This window comes from Sinocyclocheilus grahami, unplaced genomic scaffold, assembly GCF_001515645.1.
Source record: "Sinocyclocheilus grahami isolate Dianchi unplaced genomic scaffold, SAMN03320097.WGS_v1.1 scaffold1111.1, whole genome shotgun sequence".
Lineage (NCBI taxonomy): Eukaryota > Metazoa > Chordata > Actinopteri > Cypriniformes > Cyprinidae > Sinocyclocheilus > Sinocyclocheilus grahami.
In genome coordinates, this window is record NW_015506290.1 from 158,508 (window position 1) to 177,536 (window position 19,029).

The 19,029-nt window shown below is 38.9% G+C and overlaps 2 protein-coding genes across 2 annotated transcripts in view; both read left to right on the forward strand.

Annotated features, from left to right (window-relative positions):
- Positions 1-9,166, forward strand: part of LOC107566899 (probable ATP-dependent RNA helicase DDX4) — a 20,362-nt gene extending 11,196 nt beyond the window's left edge. Inside the window, exons 6-18 of the mRNA XM_016252465.1 lie at positions 4,692-4,745; positions 5,524-5,580; positions 6,156-6,182; positions 6,281-6,355; positions 6,549-6,587; positions 6,667-6,693; positions 6,774-6,836; positions 7,043-7,087; positions 7,175-7,210; positions 7,303-7,347; positions 7,456-7,598; positions 8,722-8,874; positions 8,999-9,166. Of these exons, the coding sequence (XP_016107951.1) occupies positions 4,692-4,745; positions 5,524-5,580; positions 6,156-6,182; positions 6,281-6,355; positions 6,549-6,587; positions 6,667-6,693; positions 6,774-6,836; positions 7,043-7,087; positions 7,175-7,210; positions 7,303-7,347; positions 7,456-7,598; positions 8,722-8,874; positions 8,999-9,166 (932 nt within the window). The remainder of the gene's footprint in view (positions 1-4,691; positions 4,746-5,523; positions 5,581-6,155; positions 6,183-6,280; positions 6,356-6,548; positions 6,588-6,666; positions 6,694-6,773; positions 6,837-7,042; positions 7,088-7,174; positions 7,211-7,302; positions 7,348-7,455; positions 7,599-8,721; positions 8,875-8,998) is intronic.
- Positions 9,167-16,969: 7,803 nt separating this feature from the next.
- LOC107566906 (sodium-coupled neutral amino acid transporter 9-like) overlaps positions 16,970-19,029 on the forward strand; it is a 19,204-nt gene continuing 17,144 nt past the window's right edge. Inside the window, exons 1-2 of the mRNA XM_016252474.1 lie at positions 16,970-17,026; positions 18,456-18,554. Of these exons, the coding sequence (XP_016107960.1) occupies positions 18,472-18,554 (83 nt within the window). The 5' untranslated portion in view covers positions 16,970-17,026; positions 18,456-18,471. The remainder of the gene's footprint in view (positions 17,027-18,455; positions 18,555-19,029) is intronic.

Genomic DNA, 19,029 nt, shown 5'->3' on the forward strand with positions numbered 1-19,029 from the left:
GAGTAACCATTCACAAAATGCTTTTTGTTTGTAGGAAGTACAGGAATCAGGAAGGCAAACAATGAAGGTTTGTTTCCATTTTTCTCTAGGGCTGTTTCTATGAATTTGTTCTGGAATCCTGAAGGGAATTTCTGTGTTGCAAGGCTCCAGAACACAACTTAAAATTGTCAAAAATGTGCTACAAATGTGCTTTTAAAATTTACTAGAAGGGATGCTCTGATCAGGATTTTTGCAGCCGATACCTATTACAGATTTCTTGTCATGGTGATCAGCCGATGCCGATTCTGATTCTTCAAGCTTTATATAACATATGTAATGTTATATAAATAATCTCAAAAAGTATTCCTTATACAGTGAACATTTTAATATGGCTTTAAAATGGGGTTTATGCATAACATTGTATATCAGGATACTTAATATAAGACAAAAATAAATACAAACAAAATGGAGCAGTCTGATCTAACCCACAAGGTTTATTTAAACATTATCCAATAGTAAACTGGAGGACAAAATAAACGTTTAATCTCCTAAAATTGAGAAGTCTGATGTAACTTAAAGGGGTCATATGATGCCATTTCAATTTTTTCTTTCTCTTTGGAGTGTTACAAGCTCTTGGTGCATAAAGAAGATCTGTAAAGTTGTAAAGATTAAAGTCTCAAATCCAAAGAGATATTCTTTATAAAAGTTAAGAGTCAGCCACGCCTACCTAAAACGCCTCGTTCTAACATGCCCCCACATGTCTACATCACTATGTGGGAAGATTTGCATAACGCCGCCCAAATGTTCACGCAAAGAAAGAAGGCGTAACTTTTATTCTCGCTGTAGTATTGTTTCCGCCGCCGCCATGTCGTGAAGACGCTGTGTGCTTCGTTATGAAAGCGAAACTACTTTGTTTGGTCTTCCAAAAGAGGACACGACTAGAAATCAGTGGTTAAGTTGTATTTAAAACACTGTTCCAGAACACGTCAACCCAAATATACAGATGTGTGCAGCACATTTTATGGAGGACTGTTTCCTGATCCTGGGAGAGTAGACTACAATGCCGGCTGTTCTGACTCACAGACTTTAAGTATGTTTTTTATATTTAAAGAATTTGCCACTGACCATTCAAAATGCGAGTTTTGGGCAGTGTAGAGTAGGGCTGTGCGATTAATCGAAATTGAATCAAAATCGCGATTTGCTAATCGCAAAGCCTGCGATGTGGACGCGATATTACTCTGTTCCAGAGCATATGCATGACTGCCAGCCTTGAGTTGCAGCCTTACTAACCAATAGAGTGAGCGCACCTCCCCAATCAGCACTGCTCTAGCCAACTGCGTAAACACCCACCATTAAAAAATAAAATAGTGGGTCAGTTAGGCAGTTACTGGGTCAGATCGATAGTTAGGCAAATTAATACTAAAGAAAAACGTATGCAACTTAAGCTTCGAAATGAGACAACAAACAAAATGGGTAATTTGCAAGAGCTGCATCACAGCGCATATCAAAAGCTCCCTTATCGGTTCTGTTTTCAGTACTGGAGAATGAAAGATACATTCTTAGATGTTTTGTTAGTATGTAAACGTTATCTTACACACTTTATCCCCCCAACAGATTCATTTGAAATAAGTTTATAATGCATGTTCGCTATTCCCAATTCAGAAGAGCTTGAATCTGTGAATGCTTCTCATACTCGCTCCTCTCTGCCCCACGCGGCGCGAATCCCGCGTCACGGACGAGCCGTTCATGCTTGCCGCACTCACGCAGCCTGTCTCGTAATGCTCGTTTATACTCACACCCGGCTCCGCAAGTCTCCACGAGCACATCTGGCAGTATGGATGAGGCGTACACGCGCGACCTGTCGACTCGCGCCTGGCTCCGCGTTTAAAACGAATGTAAATTCGGTCTAACTGCTTGCTAATTTCACTTGGATGAAATGAAACCTTCGGCACATTTTCCACTTGCTCTTAAAATCCCAAAGACTTAAAATGAATAAATCAGCCTATGTAACATATGTAATACTTTAATAATTGACTTGATTTTATATTTTCCCCCAAATCGCACAGCCCTAGTGTAGAGTAGCACTTGTTGTTTGTCATTTCTCCGATCACAAATGCAGACATGGTTTTATGTTTAGACGGCGCGATGCAACGCAATGCGTAAAAAGACAGTATAAGTCATTGTAATCCATAATTATGTCTCCACTGGATGCAACAAATGCCTTGTTTATAATGGGTTTTAATGTTTTTGTCTCGTCGTTCTGGCCGTACAGGGCATCATCACAGTATGGTGAGGGGCGTAACATTTCCGTCTCACGCTTGAGGTATTCGGCCAATCACAACGCACTGGATAGCTGGCCAATCAGAGCACACCTCGCTTTTCAGACCGATGAGCTTTGTAAAAATCAACGTGTTTCAGAAAGGCGGGGCATAGAGGAGAAACAATGTACAGTATGTGGGAAAATGTGCTTTTTGAACCATAAACCGAATAAACACATTTCATTACACCAAATACACAAAATAAAGTTATTTTTAGCAACATCATATGACCCCTTTCATACTGTCCAATATAAGACTGAAGATGAAAAAATAAAGTACTGAAAGAACAAAACGGTTAGATCACGGGTATATCCATGGGTGCTGCACCGTTAATCCTGCTGGTCTGGTAATAAAAAAATGCTTCTGATTATTTGCAGGTGGATAAAATAAATCATAAATAATGCAAATATAAACTAAATTATTATTATTATTATTTTTATTTTTTTCCATCAGGCAGAAGATTTATTTTGTGTGTGTGCTTTCGCCTGATCGGAAAGTTTTAGTGACCAAAACGGTGACACGATCAGCGTATTATGTTACCGTTATCCCTTACGTTTCCAACGAGGTTTTGTTCCATCCTCCACGCTGTGACAACTCACAAAAGACTGTTTTTAGCCAAGCAGCACGGAGAGCCGCTTCAGAAATGTGAGGCCGGTATAAACACAAGCACTGACTAGAGCGGCCGCGATCAGCTCCGGTTCCTGTGAAGCTGTAATGCGCAGCAGACGTGTGCAGATCAGCTCTAACGTCACTGAATCTGCTGTTAAAAATGAACCATCCATTCATCATATCATCATGCAAAACATACAAATAGCAAAATTTTTCGTTGTTTCTTGAAATGTCATAGCATTTCCACACCGGCAATGACATGACCAAATCATTTTTGTCCCCACACATCATGTACGTCGTCACGGGTTGACTTTATCAAATTGTGATCAGTTCGTGAGATCGGCCAAGTGTAGTTAGTACCGATCGAGTCATAAAATGTGATTATCGGCCGATAACGATCTCACAATTAATCAAGCGTAGTGTGTAGATACTGGTCCTGCTGCTGGGTTGTTGCCCTATCCAGCTGTCCTCATGTAACAGCCCATCTCCTGGTATTTCTGGTATCTGAATGCAAATATAATCAGAATCACTTAGAATGAGCATCAAATTCAATCTAATTAATGCTAAATACAGCTCATTGAAACAAAGCTCTTATTCTAAACCACTGAGCAATTCTGTAATTTGTCAATCTTTTGGCTCCTAATTATGTTTTGGGAGTCAGTGGTCTGGAGCCCTGTGTTGGTTGTCACAAGTTATTAGAAGCAATAATTGCTTAAGCAATTCACGTTATTAATGAAAGTTTAAAATAGTATATATCGGATTCTGTTGTGATTTGGAATGGAGATGTGCGATATGGGCTTAAAAATATATCACGATAATTTCTGGTATTTATTGTGATATCATTGACGTTAATTCAGGGAATCCACTTATGCATCCACTAAGAGACAAAAATGTTTTAAAAATCCTGTTTGTTTAGAGAGAAGTATTATCTTTCTTATTTTTACCCTGGTGATGTGAGCTTTAGCGAGTACACACATAATGACCATTTAATTCATACCGGAAACCAGAGAGCACCCTTGCGCAGAAACTCCACATATGCATTGCAGAAGTAGTTGCACTGATGATGCTCCATGAAATCCCTGATACGGACCAAGGTATCCAATTATCGCTGTAGCTGAATAAAACGCAGATAGAGAAATGTTAACTGAGGAAACTTGAAGGCAATGAACATATAATTGAGACACTATATGGTTTTTCTGTGTTAAAGCAATCTTGGGTATTTTTCTAAGGATGAGGTGTATTTATAATGCAATTCTAATCGACAGCCTTTATCACTGTATATAATATAAAACTATGATTTCTGCCTCATTCTGTGATGTGAAACAACGTCTGATCAAAGTTATTTCAAACACTCGTCTGATGTTATGAAGTTAATTTGGATGTCAATAAATGATATCTTTGTTGGACAACAGGTTTGTAAACACTCGTACACATGCAAAACTGCTACTGTAGTACATTTATTCAAGGCTCAGACCGATTTTTGTCGCACTGTACAGCCCTGACCAAACCAGTTCCAGACTGTAAGCTCATCGTTTAGTGATCTATTCCTCCTCAATTTCACATCCGCCTTCCGCCATGCTGCCCTGCACGGTCGCACAGAAATATGTCAACAACCAGGCTTTATCGTTATTGCGGGAAGACTAATTCTTATCGTGGGGAGAATCTTTACTGGTATATCGCAAACAATAAGATATCGCCCATCCCTAATTTGAAACTATGATCCCTGAAAGCTAATGTAAGGATACAGCTCTAACTTGGATCTAAAGTGTGTCTTTGTGTTTGTAGATGCTGATGGCAGCTCATGGAAGACAACTTCTGGTGATGGATTCAGGGGCAGAGGTAAGTAGGTGAACTTTTATTAAATAATGATAAAGCATAACTACATCAGAGCGTTCACACAGATGGCGTTTCATCAACACCTAAGAGCAGTGTTTCTCATCCCTGTTCATGGAGCCCCTACACGGCGCATTTTGAATGTCTCCTTTGCTGAGATGCCCGTTTCAATTCTTGTGTGCTTGATTAGAGACATACAAAATGTGCAGGGTTTTTTTCAGGGGTGGGTGGAATAGCTGCTTCAGTCAATCAGAAACAAGGACTCGAGTGCTGTAGTTTAAAAATTATTACAACTTTGTAGTGAAGTTGAATTAACTTGTGGATATGGACCACGTTTCTTTCCAAATAATATTTAGCACAATTAGCTAAGGACATTGTACGTAAAATTTGTGTGAAAACTGCATATGAATGTTTACAAACAAATCATGATTGACAAAAACTTTACCACAAATTAATTCTAAATTAATGAAAAAAAATGCTTGTTTGAGTGAACGTTAAAACGAGGTTAAGAAACCCATCTTAGATGCACAAAGTTAAGAAATTTGGATGTGCGTATAAATATGAATAATTTAACCAATTATTAATGAATGAGAACCATTGACTGTAAAGCAGCCCTGATTAGGGAGGTGCAGAACTACATATTTTTAAAAGTCTTTTCAGAGGGTTGCGTAAAGAACTACAGATTTAAACTTTGTAAATCTGAATCCAAAGTTGTTTGTGTGCATCTGCTGTAAGCTTATGTACATCGTGTTAGACCAGCATTGCTTATATGACATGTTTTTAGGAGGCAGGGGAGGGTCACGAGGAGGAAGAGGAGGCTTCAGAAATACCTTTAAATCAGGTGATATTACATTCATCCTTCATTCCCCTCAACAGAAGTCTGGTTTTAAGACTCAGGCAATTTTTATATTATACTCTAAGAACACTAGCTGTCTCCAAAATGTTGATGTCATTTAAAAGCTTTTCTCACTCATTGCAATGTTTTGTTGCATCTTCCAAATCTTTCTGGGTTAAATCATTTTACTGTAAAAGACATGAGTGTGAGACTAAATCTCTCCAAATGGCATTGTTGCGCCCTTGAAGGGCACTGTGGGATGGGTCGCCACACCAAGGGTTTTTTCGGGTGAATTCCCTTTCTACAAGACTGTTAGAGAAGGATACATGGTCAATTACTTCCTTGAAGTGACCATCACATTTATGATAATGTGACCCAGGGTGGCGACTCTATTATTAGTTATAGCACAAAATAAACATCAGATGATGTATTTAAAAAGCAGTATAGCTTACCGAAATTCCTAACAATAATTGTGACATAAATTGAGCAAAATAATTAGTTATCAGTTTAACTGTTATTGTGCAGTCTTGTGTATGCATTTTAATAAGAATTTTTGCATGATGTTCTTGATTATTTTTCAGAAACTGATGAAAATGGCAACGATGAGGGTAAAGTTTTTTTTGTTTGTTTTTTTTTTTAAACAAGACATGTTTATTTTTACTCTTACGCTCTTATTTGTTTCATGGACCCTGTCTCTCTGTTGCAGGTTGGAAAGATGGTGAAGGCCAAGGAAGAGGTCGCGGTGGTTTCCGAGGTGGTTTTCGTGGTGGTTTCCGTGATGGTTGGTTTTTGGAATAAATTAATTTGAATTTGTAATTTATGTGAAAAAATAGCCAAGCACGTTTCTTGTCATCTCTTTCTGCTATGCATGTATGAAGTTGGGTGCCTGAGGCAATGGTGAATTATGTTTGACCAATCATAGTAAAGTTGTGCAATGACTTGTTTTATTTTAATGTTCATTGCCTGTTTTTAAGGTGGTAATGAAGAGACTGGGAGAAGAGGCTTTGGAAGAGGTGATTAATTTGTTTACATCAGTGTACAATTTCATAATTCTTTTTGTTTTTGTTTACATTGTTCTTGTTTATCTTCCAGAAAATGACGAAAATGGCACAGATGAGGGTAATGTATTTTTTTTCCCTGAATAATAGACATTTATTTTTGACTCGTGATGTTTAATGGAGCCCATCTGTTTGTTGCAGGTTGGAAAGGAGGTGAAGGCCGAGGAAGAGGTCATGGAGGCTTCCGTGGGGGTTTCCGTGATGGTTGGTTGTAGTTATAATGTGATGTGATGGTGGCTGGAAGAGATGAGGCGTGAATCTAGCACAGCTATGTAGAAAGTTAGTTGCCTGGGGCAATGGTGAATTATACAGTTTAGGTTATATATAGTACATGTTTGACCACAGCTGCCTTTGACCAATCACAACTGAATCATGTCATTTCATTTGAATATTTATGTCCTGCTTTTAAGGTGGTGGCGATGAAGAGACAGGAAAAAGAGGCTTTGGAAGAGGAGGTGACATTTTAATCATGTTTTTTTTTTGTTAGTCATTAGTAATTTTATCTTATGTGTTCAATTGAACTCTCTTTAATGACTGTGTAGGTTTCAGAGGCCGGAATGAGGAAGTGTTTCCCAAGGGTAATTTACTGCATTTATAGTAACTAGTAAGTAATAAACTTATGCTTTTTTAAAATTTGCTTAGTTTTCTTGTTTTTTCCCTAATTGTCCAGCCTCAACATCAGACAAGCCAGATCAAGAAGCAGGTGAAAATGCAGGTGGGTCATTTTCCTTCAATGCAAGTCATTGCTTTAGCCAATGCAGGAGTTATAGTTTACTTGTTTTATATCCAGAATAAACTAACCTCGTGTTTCTCTTTCTTGTAGGACCCAAGGTTGTCTATGTGCCGCCTCCCCCTCCAGAAGAGGAGAGTTCCATATTTTCCCATTATGCCACAGGCATTAATTTTGACAAATATGATGACATCCTTGTGGATGTGAGTGGCAGCAATCCTCCAAAGGCCATTATGGTAAGTTATTAGTGCATATATTTTGTAATCCATTTTAACTTTGACTATTAGAAGTTGTAGTATCAGTGCGATTTGTATGTACTAAATCGATCATGTTGCCATTTTTGTGACGCATGGCGTCAGTTCAGTGTTTCCCATAGGGGTGTTGAAATTAATCCTTTCTGATGCATTGTGATACAGAGGTGGGTGATTCTGCATCGATGCAGTAATAGACCATAATCGATTATAGCCTACTGCTGTTTCTCTGACTTTGTCTTTTTTTGGAGTTGGTGCTGCGCCCGCACAAACATTCAGGTGCACAGAAAATCTTGTCAACAGCCTATGGGTGAGACTTCCAGTTCATTAGCCGCTGTAGGGAAATAACGAGAAGAATAACAATGTGCAGTAAACGGTAAAACTGTTTGCACTACCAACCAGTGTGTTCCTAATTAAGATAATGCATTAAAATAATATGGTAAGACACACCAATTTGCAATATCAAGCAGCAAAACGAGTGGTTTTGTACAGCTAAAAATAGTTGGAAGCGAATGAGCCTGACCCATAAAAGTTACAAATGGCTGCACCAATTTTACGGGAAGAATAAGGTGGATAAGGATGGTAAGATTCACCGATTCGCATCAGTGCGTCGGCATAAAAGTTAACGAAGAGATGCATCATTTAAAAAAAGAGTGCATCGGTTACATGTTGACACTTGTATCGCAATGCATCGCTTCTAACATACTTGCATCAGCAAAAACAGATTTATGTCATCCTTTTTTTTTATTTTTATTTTATTTTTTTTATTTTGAAAGACGATGTTAATGTAAATTAATTTAGTGTTCTTAAATTCTTATGAACGATATTGATGATAAATTAACAACATAACCAGTTAGTGCATTAACCAGATACACCTTTTCCGTTATAAATAAGGAACTGGTTGTAACACTCAAGCTGTAAATTAACTGCAAAGGCTCCCAGTTTAAAGTGTTTGATAGAAAAAAATATATTCTTCATTGTCTACACAGGCTCATTTCCACGAGCTGTTTTGTTTACATAGAAGCTATGAAAATAGGGCAAAATGGCTACAAATTCAACACAGTTCCTCAAAATAAAATGTCCCTCATGTGCTCGCTCTCTCTTACAGACTTTTGATGAGGCAGGACTTTGTGAATCACTGAGAAAGAATGTAACGAAGTCTGGATATGTGAAGCCTACTCCTGTCCAGAAACATGGAATTCCCATTATTTCTGCTGGACGAGATCTGATGGCTTGTGCCCAGACCGGATCAGGAAAAACGGCAAGAACAACCCTCTATGACATGCTGTTCTTATTAAATGCTAATTTGTGATTCTGATGTGGTTTATCAGTGATGGTAATTACTTATATAATTGACTGTTTGCTTGCTCTGTGCCATCACTCAGGCGGCCTTCCTGCTGCCCATCCTACAGCGGCTGATGGCTGATGGAGTGGCAGCCAGCAAGTTCAGCGAGGTGCAGGAGCCCGAGGCCATAATCGTGGCCCCCACCAGAGAGCTCATCAATCAGATCTATCTGGAGGCCAGGAAGTTTGCATATGGGTACACATTTTAGAATTTTCAGCGATTTTATACGTTTAAATTTATACATTTCTTGGCTGAAACCAAACATTCTGGAAACACTGACTTAAAGTAATTTTTTAATTAGACTTTGTTTGGAATAATTATTCATTTAAACTGTATATATGAAAACAGAAAAATTTAAGCAGAGTTTTATGCAACAAAAGACATGCAGATAGTAAACTTTTGACATACAAGACCGTTAGTTAATGCGTTGCACTAAACCATCTCAGCCTTTGCCTGAATGCTTCTGGCCATAACGACATGAATCCCCCTTAAAATCACTAGGAAAAATAAGTAAATCTGCAATTGCCTTTTGAGTTTTTGCTACAGTACATTATGCACAGTAGGGCTGGGTATTGATACAGATTTTATGAGTCGCCTCCTTTATTTATATAGCTCTTTCTACAATACATGATTCCGATTCATAACTCCTTATTAGCTTAGTCCATACTATGGACTCGTATGAGGTCCCTCATTTATTCTATATCGCTTGTAGCTTCCAGGTTAAAAATTATGGCAATATAAAATGTGGTTTTGAATCTTATGTAGGACCTGTTGTGCATCCCTAAAAACCATCATAGTACGTCTGAACTAGTTCTGAGAGCTAAATAAATCTAAAACCAGATTAATTACACTGGGCTCTAAACGGATCAAATAGTCATCCACACAACTAGATGATTTTGAAAATGTTTTGCACATCTCTTATTTCGTGAGTGATGCTTCAGTATAAATGATCGATGCATCATGTGTTGTATGATAGGATGGCTGCAGATTTTTTGAAAGTGGACTACATTTTCCTTGCTGTTGGTGTGGTTGGTGGAGCATGCAGTGATGTGGAGCAAACTATCGTTCAGGTGGACCAGTACTCCAAGAGAGACCAGCTGCTTGAACTGCTCAGATCTACAGGTACATTCACATACATACACCTCTGATTTATTTTACATTGAGGGCTCACTGAAAATCCATATGCAATTTACTTATTGAAGCATAAACATGTTGCTTTTAAAAGTCATTTCAAAAGCCATTTGATAACCTTGTGAGAAACTGACGGATATTCAAGTCATTAAATTAGGTCACAGAAACCTTTAAAGGGGTCATGAATAGTGCTGTGCGGTATAACGGTTCATACTGAATACCGGTGTTTATTTTTCTGATATGAATTTTTTAAATACTGCAAAATGTCATTTAAACAACTTTCAGAACGCGACACTGTTTGAAAGGGGTCCCTTTTCACTGTTGCACTGTGGTGAGGGAACGGCTGTATGTTACTAAGCGTGAAAGTTCAGAAACTGAAGCTGTAGAACTAATAGAACGTGATGCCACAGAAGAACTCGTCCACAATATCCACACTGACCGCCACAAATATCCACCGCCCCCTGCCATCAGCTCCCGCATCTCACACACACGAGCACGACTTTAGTACTAGATTTAGCAACTTTCAGACCCTTTTAGCGGCTTTTTCCATAGAATATACATAATGACAAACCTAGCGACCTTTTTCTGGATGAACCTTAGCTATCGTTCAGTTGGAAGATGTCGCCAGTACTAGGGCTGGGTATCGAGTTCGATACTTTTTAGGCACCTTGATACCATCGAGTATCGAAAAACGTCTCGTCGTTTGGTACCAAATTTCGATACCGAAGGGGTTAATCTAATCCGCGTCAGTGAGCCAACAAGCCTGCAGCACTTGCCGGTGTGTTCGACTAGAGGTGCGGCGCAGATCGATCATCCGCGAGAGCGAAGCGCACGGAGCAGTCTGCTCTTTAGCTCTCGTGGTACTGTAATACCACCAGTATAGAGTAGCGCGGGAGCTGCGTGGAGTTCCCATCATATGCTGATGTCCGTTCATACTAACGTTACACGACTGAAAGCGCGTGTTATGTGACCATTCATGCAAACTGTAGCATCATGCTACATAAGACAATAAGATTTATATTCCGCTTTTACTCAAAACTCACTTTAAACCACCATCGATTGTTTGTAATAACTTCCGATTACCGTCTAACAGGGCTGGATTTACGCATTGCTCAAGACATTAAGCAAATAAATATAACAAATAGGGTAAAAAAAGACAAACTATTTCCATGTTTTCCACCTTTTTTATGTAGGCTAGGGAAATCAGGCTTTCTTTCTCCCAGTCTCTCTCACAAACGCACACAGTGCAGAGACGCGGAGAACAAACTTCTTGTCAGCGCTGCACCGCGAATTTATCAGTAAAATAGTTTCACAGCTGAAAAGCTACATGACATTTCTCAGTAGCGAGGTTCATGAAGGAGTTTAACTTAAAGATTCGCTATTAGTAGACGCTGCTGAGAGATGCATAGACACGCAGGTATTCACACACACTTAATCTCTCTCTCTCTCTCCCTCTCTCTAATAACCGCATTAGACTGCATTAATAACTGCGTAAGCCTGCATATCAATGGCTCAAGCCTCTGTTATCAGCTCTAAAATGACGTTTTGGAATTTGCAGCAGGTTTGGGATGAGGTGCGTAAAAAAAATGGTATGCATGTTGATTTTATCAGACTATGTTGCGATTATGAATGAGAGCGACTCCTGATTAACACGTTTTTCCTCTCTCAATCAGTAGAAAATGTGGTTAACACCCGGTCATACATAGAAAAAATAAATACCATCATATACAGTGAAACCGGTATAATTTTGAAAAATACAATGATATAAACTTTTAATCATACCGCCCAGCACCTGTAATGGACTGGGTATTTTATTTATTTATTTATTTATTTTGCTGTTCTCGGAAGTGCACTTATGTTATCAAGATTTTTACATCAATGAACATAATTTAGAAGGAATAGGCTATTTTTTGTCCTGTTTTTGACCCCCCTCATCAGAACGCTCTGTTTGAATAGGTGTATAGGTGTGGTGGATTGTAGACTCGTAAGTAAACGCGCACTGCTATGATTGGCTAATAGTTGTGAATGTTTGATAGCCTACGTCCTTTGCAGATGGACGCTGCTGTGATTTTTGGTTAATGCATAAATACTCATATCAAACGATCTGTGATGAGACAAAGCAATAGTGATCACTTAATAAAAAGTTACTCACACTTGTGTGTTGCGACATTACTGTCGAATCCAATATCGTCACACAGCATTCTTTTAGTTTCAATCTTTCTGAAAATCCCGCATCAAATTGTGCCTTGTCTGTAAAAGAGTCCACGGTAAAATGACGTGAACGAAGGACCGAGTTCTTACCGCGGTCTGGTACTTCATTAAAATTAAGCTTCATCCACCCTTTCCTAATGTTAGGATCAGAAGGAAAGCAATATAAAGACTGTTTTTCCACAGCATGCCTTCAGAGCTTTTTTTATCGTTTGGTTTCCGAGTAGACCTGCAGTTGCCTCCTTCGTTATTTACGCTACGTGTGTGAATCAATGGGCGGGGCTTAACAGGCAATGCTGTAGAATCGATGGGCGGGGCTTAACAGGCAGTGCTGTAGAATCGATGGGCGGGGCTTAACAGGCAGTGCTGTAGAATCGATGGGCGGGGCTTAACAGGCAGTGCTGTAGAATCGATGGGCGGGGCTTAACAGGCAGTGCTGTAGAATCGATGGGCGGGGCTTAACAGGCAGTGCTGTAGAATCGATGGGCGGGGCTTAACAGGCAGTGCTGTAGAATCGATGGGCGGGGCTTAACAGGCAGTGCTGTAGAATCTGTGGGCGGGGCTAAACAGGCAGTGCTGTAGAATCGGTGGGCGGGGCTAAACAGGCAGTGCTGTAGAATCGGTGGGCGGGGCTAAACAGGCAGTGCTGTAGAATCGGTGGGCGGGGCTAAACAGGCAGTGCTGTAGAATCGGTGGGCGGGGCTAAACAGGCAGTGCTGTAGAATCGGTGGGCGGGGCTAAACAGGCAGTGCTGTAGAATCGGTGGGTGGGGCTGAACAGGCAGTGCTGTAGAATCGGTGGATGGGGCTAAACAGGCAGTGCTGTAGAATCGTTGTGCTGTAGCTTTTGACTGAGTTCCTGTTGGAGGTCAATTGTGCACTTCACTCGTACAGTTTGTCTGAACCCCCCCCACCCCGTCCCCCTTGTAAAATAACCTTTTCATCTTAAGCAAAGGATCTAGAGCTGAGATAACAACTACAGATTCCAAGTTTCAGTTCTGTTAATTTTCAATATCAAGATTTTTGGTTAAATTTCTATGAATAAAGGGAATGTGTTTCATTTGAATTTCATTCAATAAAGGGAACTGGTCCTGACACTATGTGGAACTGGTCATGATTTTAGATGTTTTTCACTATCCAGTGTGATGCCACACTGAATGAACGGGTAACACTTTACAATAAGCTTAATTTGATCAATTTTATATTTTATGCATTAGGTTAAAGCATTTATTATTCTATATTATTGTTAATTATGACTATTACATTTACATTTAATCATGTAGCTTTTATCCAAAGTGACTTACAAATGTGAACAATAGAAGCAATCAAACCCACGAAAGAGCAACAATATGTAAGTGCTGTGACAAGACCTGTTAGTCTAAAGCCGTGGTCATACTAGACTTTGAGCATGTGAAATTCGTTCGGATGGTGCTACGAAAAGGAGCGGGAGCAGGATATGACATCACACGCCAAAATATCCTCACTAGTCATAATTATTTTCTATTCAAGTGATTACAATCAGTCACAAGTATAGTTAATCAAGTACACACATGCACACATACAAATCTCATGTAATAAAAAATCACATAAAATTACACGTTTCACTGTTCAAACGTGCCATCCGCTCCTGTTTCCCTTGCCACCGCAAACCAAGCCGCTTCTCTTTTTATGTGATTTTTGTAATCTTTTAAAGTTGTGTTGTATAAAGCATGATGATGCGACACGGCTAAAATTACCGATTCCTCCATTTCTGTACCGAGAGGTCACTTTGTGAGGTCTTGATCTTCTATTGGTCTCACACATTCATGTGACGCGGATTCGCAGGTCAGAGTTCACCAAACTTGAACTTTGCTATGCAGCGAAATGCGAAATATCTTCGCACGGGCTTGTGTTTCCAGTCTGATACATTTGCATGCGTATGAATGGAAGTCAATGGAACGAAAAGTCTAATGTGACCGCGGCTTAACACCGTACATGTAGCAAGGGGTTTTATTCATTTCTTTTTTGTAAAATAATGTTGTTGTTTTTTTAAAGTAGATAGAATAGAAATAGATTAGAGGGAACCAGTGATAGAGGGTCACATTTTTTTAATTAATAAAAAGAAAACAAGTAAATCGTTCTGAAAGTGATTCCAACGATATCGTTTCCCTGTGCCTTTATCGTTATAGTTGTGGTGTGAACTATGCTATTCTTTAATATTGAGAATTTTAGATCTATCTTTATCGTTATCTTTATTGTTATCGTGCTTGGTGTGAACGGGCCTTTAGTCTGGTCCGTTATGTATGCATAAATGTAGACGTTTTCATTAATACTGCTATATATTCATACAGTTCAACTTCTCAAATTTGGGATGCTGATGGCAGTGGTGCACTGCAATGAAGAAGCCAGAGTAATAGACCTGTTTGCAGGTGTTAGGATGCTCGCAGACAAAGATGAGCCATTCATTTCATCGATCTGATTGCTCACTGAAGTCCAGTCCTTTGTCATTGATGCAGCTTACTTGCATCTCTCGAGGAAAAACACTCAAGAGCCTGCCACAAAACGATAACTCCGTAACTATAAAATAAGTTTGAGGCTACTAGTTTGAGTTTACAGCATATATATTTGTGCTAAATTATTCATACGCTTGGTAAATGTGATCAAAGAAAAGCGAAAATAAATATATAATTAGTCCTGTTGATCTTTTATTTTAAAACATTTACAAAAATCTAACTTTTCATTGAATAAGAATTTAAAATGGGGAGGAAATCTCATAATGAAATAAGTTTTTCTCAAATACACTGGCCACAATTAATCATACTCTTTTATTCAATACTTTTTGCAAAAAATACTCCCTTTTGCCAAGATAACCGCTCGGCGTCTTAACATACACCAGGTGCATCTAAAAAAATTAGAATATAAGTTTTGTAGTGTTTTTTAAAAAGCAAACTTTCTTATAGTCTAGATTCATTGCACACATTTCAAGAGTTTTTTTTTATTCTGATAGTTATGACTTACAGCTTAGGAAAATAAAAAATTCAGTATCAAAAAATGTGAATATTCCATTCTGAGCTTGATTGGTTTTATTAATCGAGTATAAATACTGGGTACCTCCTGGGCTAGTTTAGAGCATGCAGCCACAACAACTGGACTGTTGCTCAGTGCTCAAGTCCTCTTTTCAGATGAAAGTAAATGTTGCGCTTCATTTGGAAATCAAGGTCTGGAGGAAGACTGGAGAGGCACAGAATCCAAGCTGCTTGAAGTCCAGTGTGAAGTTTCTGAAGTCGGTGATGATTTGGGGAGACGTGACATCTGCTGGTGTTGCTCCATTGTTTTATCAAGTCCAGCGTCAATGCAGTCGTCTACCAGGAGATACTGGAGCACTTTATGCTTCCATCTGCTGACAAGCTTTATGGAGATGCTGATTTATTTTCCAGCAGGACTTTAGCACCTGCTCACAGTGCAGAACCACTTCCAAGTGCTTTGCTGACCATGATATTACTGTGCTTGATTGGCCAGCCAACATGCCTGACCTGAAGCCCGTAGACTGGAGAATCTATGGGATATTTTCAAGAGAAAGATGAGAAACGAAGGATCCAACAATCCAGACGAGCTGAAGGCTTCACTAACGCTGATGGTCTCCACGCCACGCCGCACTGAAGCAGTAATTCATGCAAAAGGAGCCCCAACCAAGTATTGAGTACAGAATGAAACCTACTTTGGAGATATTGAACATTTTGATGGAGCTTTGAGAAAATATTCTAATTTTCCGAGATAATTATTTATTTTCCTAAGCTGCAAGTCGTAACCATCATCATAAAAAAAAAAAAAGTGAAATATTTCAGTTTGTGTGCAATGAATCTAGAATGTTTTTATTTTTATTAAATTACAAAAAAATAAAAAACTCTTCTATGATGAGAGATGCACCTGGATAATGCTTGATGAGTTTGGAGAACATCTGAAGAGGTCAGAGAGCATTCCTTCATCTAGAATCACTCCGGACCCTTCAGATCTCCGGCTGCATGCTGGTGCTTCTCTTCAGTTCACTCATTCTCTACAGGGTTCAGGTCAGAGGTCAGGGATGGCCAGGGCAGAAGCTTCATTTTGTGTTCAGTGACGCATATTTGTTTTGATGGTTGTTTTGGATCATCATCCTGTTGGAAGATAGGTATTTAATATTTAAGGTAAGGTCATTTTAGTATTAAGGTATCCAGTATTAAGATCTGGCAGAAAAATCGTCCCACAGCATTAAACACACTGCAGTATATTTCATTGTACACGCGTGCTAAACCCATCTTGCGTGTTTGCTGTTAAAAAGCTCTTTTTTTCTTTTTCTTTTTTTTTTTTTTTCATCTGACCATAAAATCCAGTCCTGTCTAGCAAATTAATATGCTGGAGGTGTTTCTTTGTTTTAAAAAAACCTGTCTGCCGTTCAAATGAACTCTATAATCACGATGCAACAACACTAAAATACACTAAGCTTAGAATGCATACAATACACATTTTAATTTGATATAAAACGTTAGTTTTCTGTTAAATTTTCCCGCATTTGTTCATAAGGGTCTGCTCCCAGCATGTCTTCGCCCGCTCTGGAATTATGGGTAATGTAGTTTGAAGGCGTCCTCGCGTTCCTCGTGCGTTGTGTGGCGGTGACATCTGCACTACTAATCCCATGCGACATTTGAAAAGCACGTGCCGTTTAAACACCGAGTTTTCTTTTCAAAACAGATTGTCGGCTTTTGTCTACTTTGGTAAGTTTATAATTCAAGCTTCCTGTTTATGGCATCATGTGTATTGCATATAAACTGCAGATGTTCGTTTCCTCTGGAGAACAGAAGTGTTATTATTGACACACTGCATATGAAGGAGTGTTGTTCATAGCAGATGCAGAGCTCATATAATGACACCTGACTTTCAGAAGTGCCTTCCAACAGCAGAGCTTCAGCTTATCTGCTCTTTTCAAACAGTGGATTGCTTAAATACAGGCGCATCTCAATAAATTAGAATGTCGTGGAAAAGTTCATTTATTTCAGTAATTCAATTCAAATTGTGAAACTCGTGTATTAAATAAATTCAATGCACGCAGACTGAACTAGTTTAAGTCTTTGGTTCTTTTAATTGTGATGATTTTGGCTCACATTTAACAAAAACCCACCAATTCACTATCTCAACAAATTAGAATACTTCATAAGACCAATAAAAAAAACATTTTTAGTGAATTGTTGGCCTTCTGGAAAGTATGTTCATTTACTGTACATGTACTCAATACTTGGTAGGGGCTCCTTTTGCTTTAATTACTGCCTCAATTCGGCGTGGCATGGAGGTGATCAGTTTGTGGCACTGCCGAGGTGGTATGGAAGCCCAGGTTTCTTTGACAGTGGCCTTCAGCTCATCTGCATTTTTTGGTCTCTTGTTTCTCATTTTCCTCTTGACAATACCCAATAGATTCTCTATGGGGTTCAGGTCTGGTGAGTTTGCTGGCCAGTCAAGCACACCAACACAATGGTCATTTAACCAACTTTTGGTGCTTTTGGCAGTGTGGGCAGGTGCCAAAATACTTATAAAAAAATATATATATACGGTACTTGTATAAAATTTATATTAACGTTTTTCCTTAATATACGTGTGTGTGTGTATTTATATATACATAATAAATATACACAGTACACACACATATAATATGTAAACAACTTTTATTTTGAATGCACTTAATTGCAATTAATCGTTTTGCTGCCCTAATTCAGTTGATATGAAGTGCGCGCGCGCACACATTCTTGTACATCTGTCTTTGTGAGGGCATTCATTGTCCTCAATGCAATCTCTGTGTGTGTGCATGTATGTTTAATAATTTATTTTCCATAATCCATAACACAGATCAATAAATAAATAATGCATGTATCAGTTGTTGATCTGGGGTGTAAGTGTCCCCACATTACTCTCAGGACAGGCATCTCTGTGCTGTTGGTTTGTGACGCTTTAGTCTGTGTGTGACATGTCTCATCATGTCTTATCCATCTGCAGGGTTTAAAGTGTTACTACAAATACATCTTTTTTTTCCACAGGAAAAATGTGCATGTATGTTTAATCATCCCTGTCAAAAAAGTTGTTTTGCTGTTTGTGTGTTGATATCATCTTTCTCGCTGAACAGTCTCAGTATTCTGTGTTTGTCCATCTTTACAGGTGATGAGGGTTTATCATGGAGGAGGACAGTAAACCGTTACTGGGATCAGTGCGAGCTGGGGAGTATTACACCGATTCATTGGACCCCAAGCAAAGAAGGTGCAGTTTTTCTGCTGGCTTTAGTTTAGCGTCTTATTACCAAGTTAGTTTAGAGTCTTATTTTGGGAGAAATCTCAGATATAGTCAGGAATGGTAAAGACGCATAGAATGTTTTCATCTTTGGAAGTGTTTCAGCTATGCATTATTTTTTGGGGCAAAACATAAATTGCTTAAATATACTCAACATATATTTATTGTATGAAGTGTGCAGCAAAACCAACATTTTGCTTGTCAACTGGTTTCCTTCCAGGACTAATTAGTGTCACTGGCCAGATTGAATGAACGCAGTCTGGTATTTCACAAGTACTGTCTAAGATGTAGTGCTATGTGAAATGTGCTTCAAAACAAAAACCTCCTAGTGCTGTTCAGAAACATATGTGACCCTGGAGCACAAAAGCAGTGTTAAGTCTCTGGGGGTATATTTGTAGCAATAGCCAACAATAAATTGTATGGGTCAAAATTATAGATTTTTCTT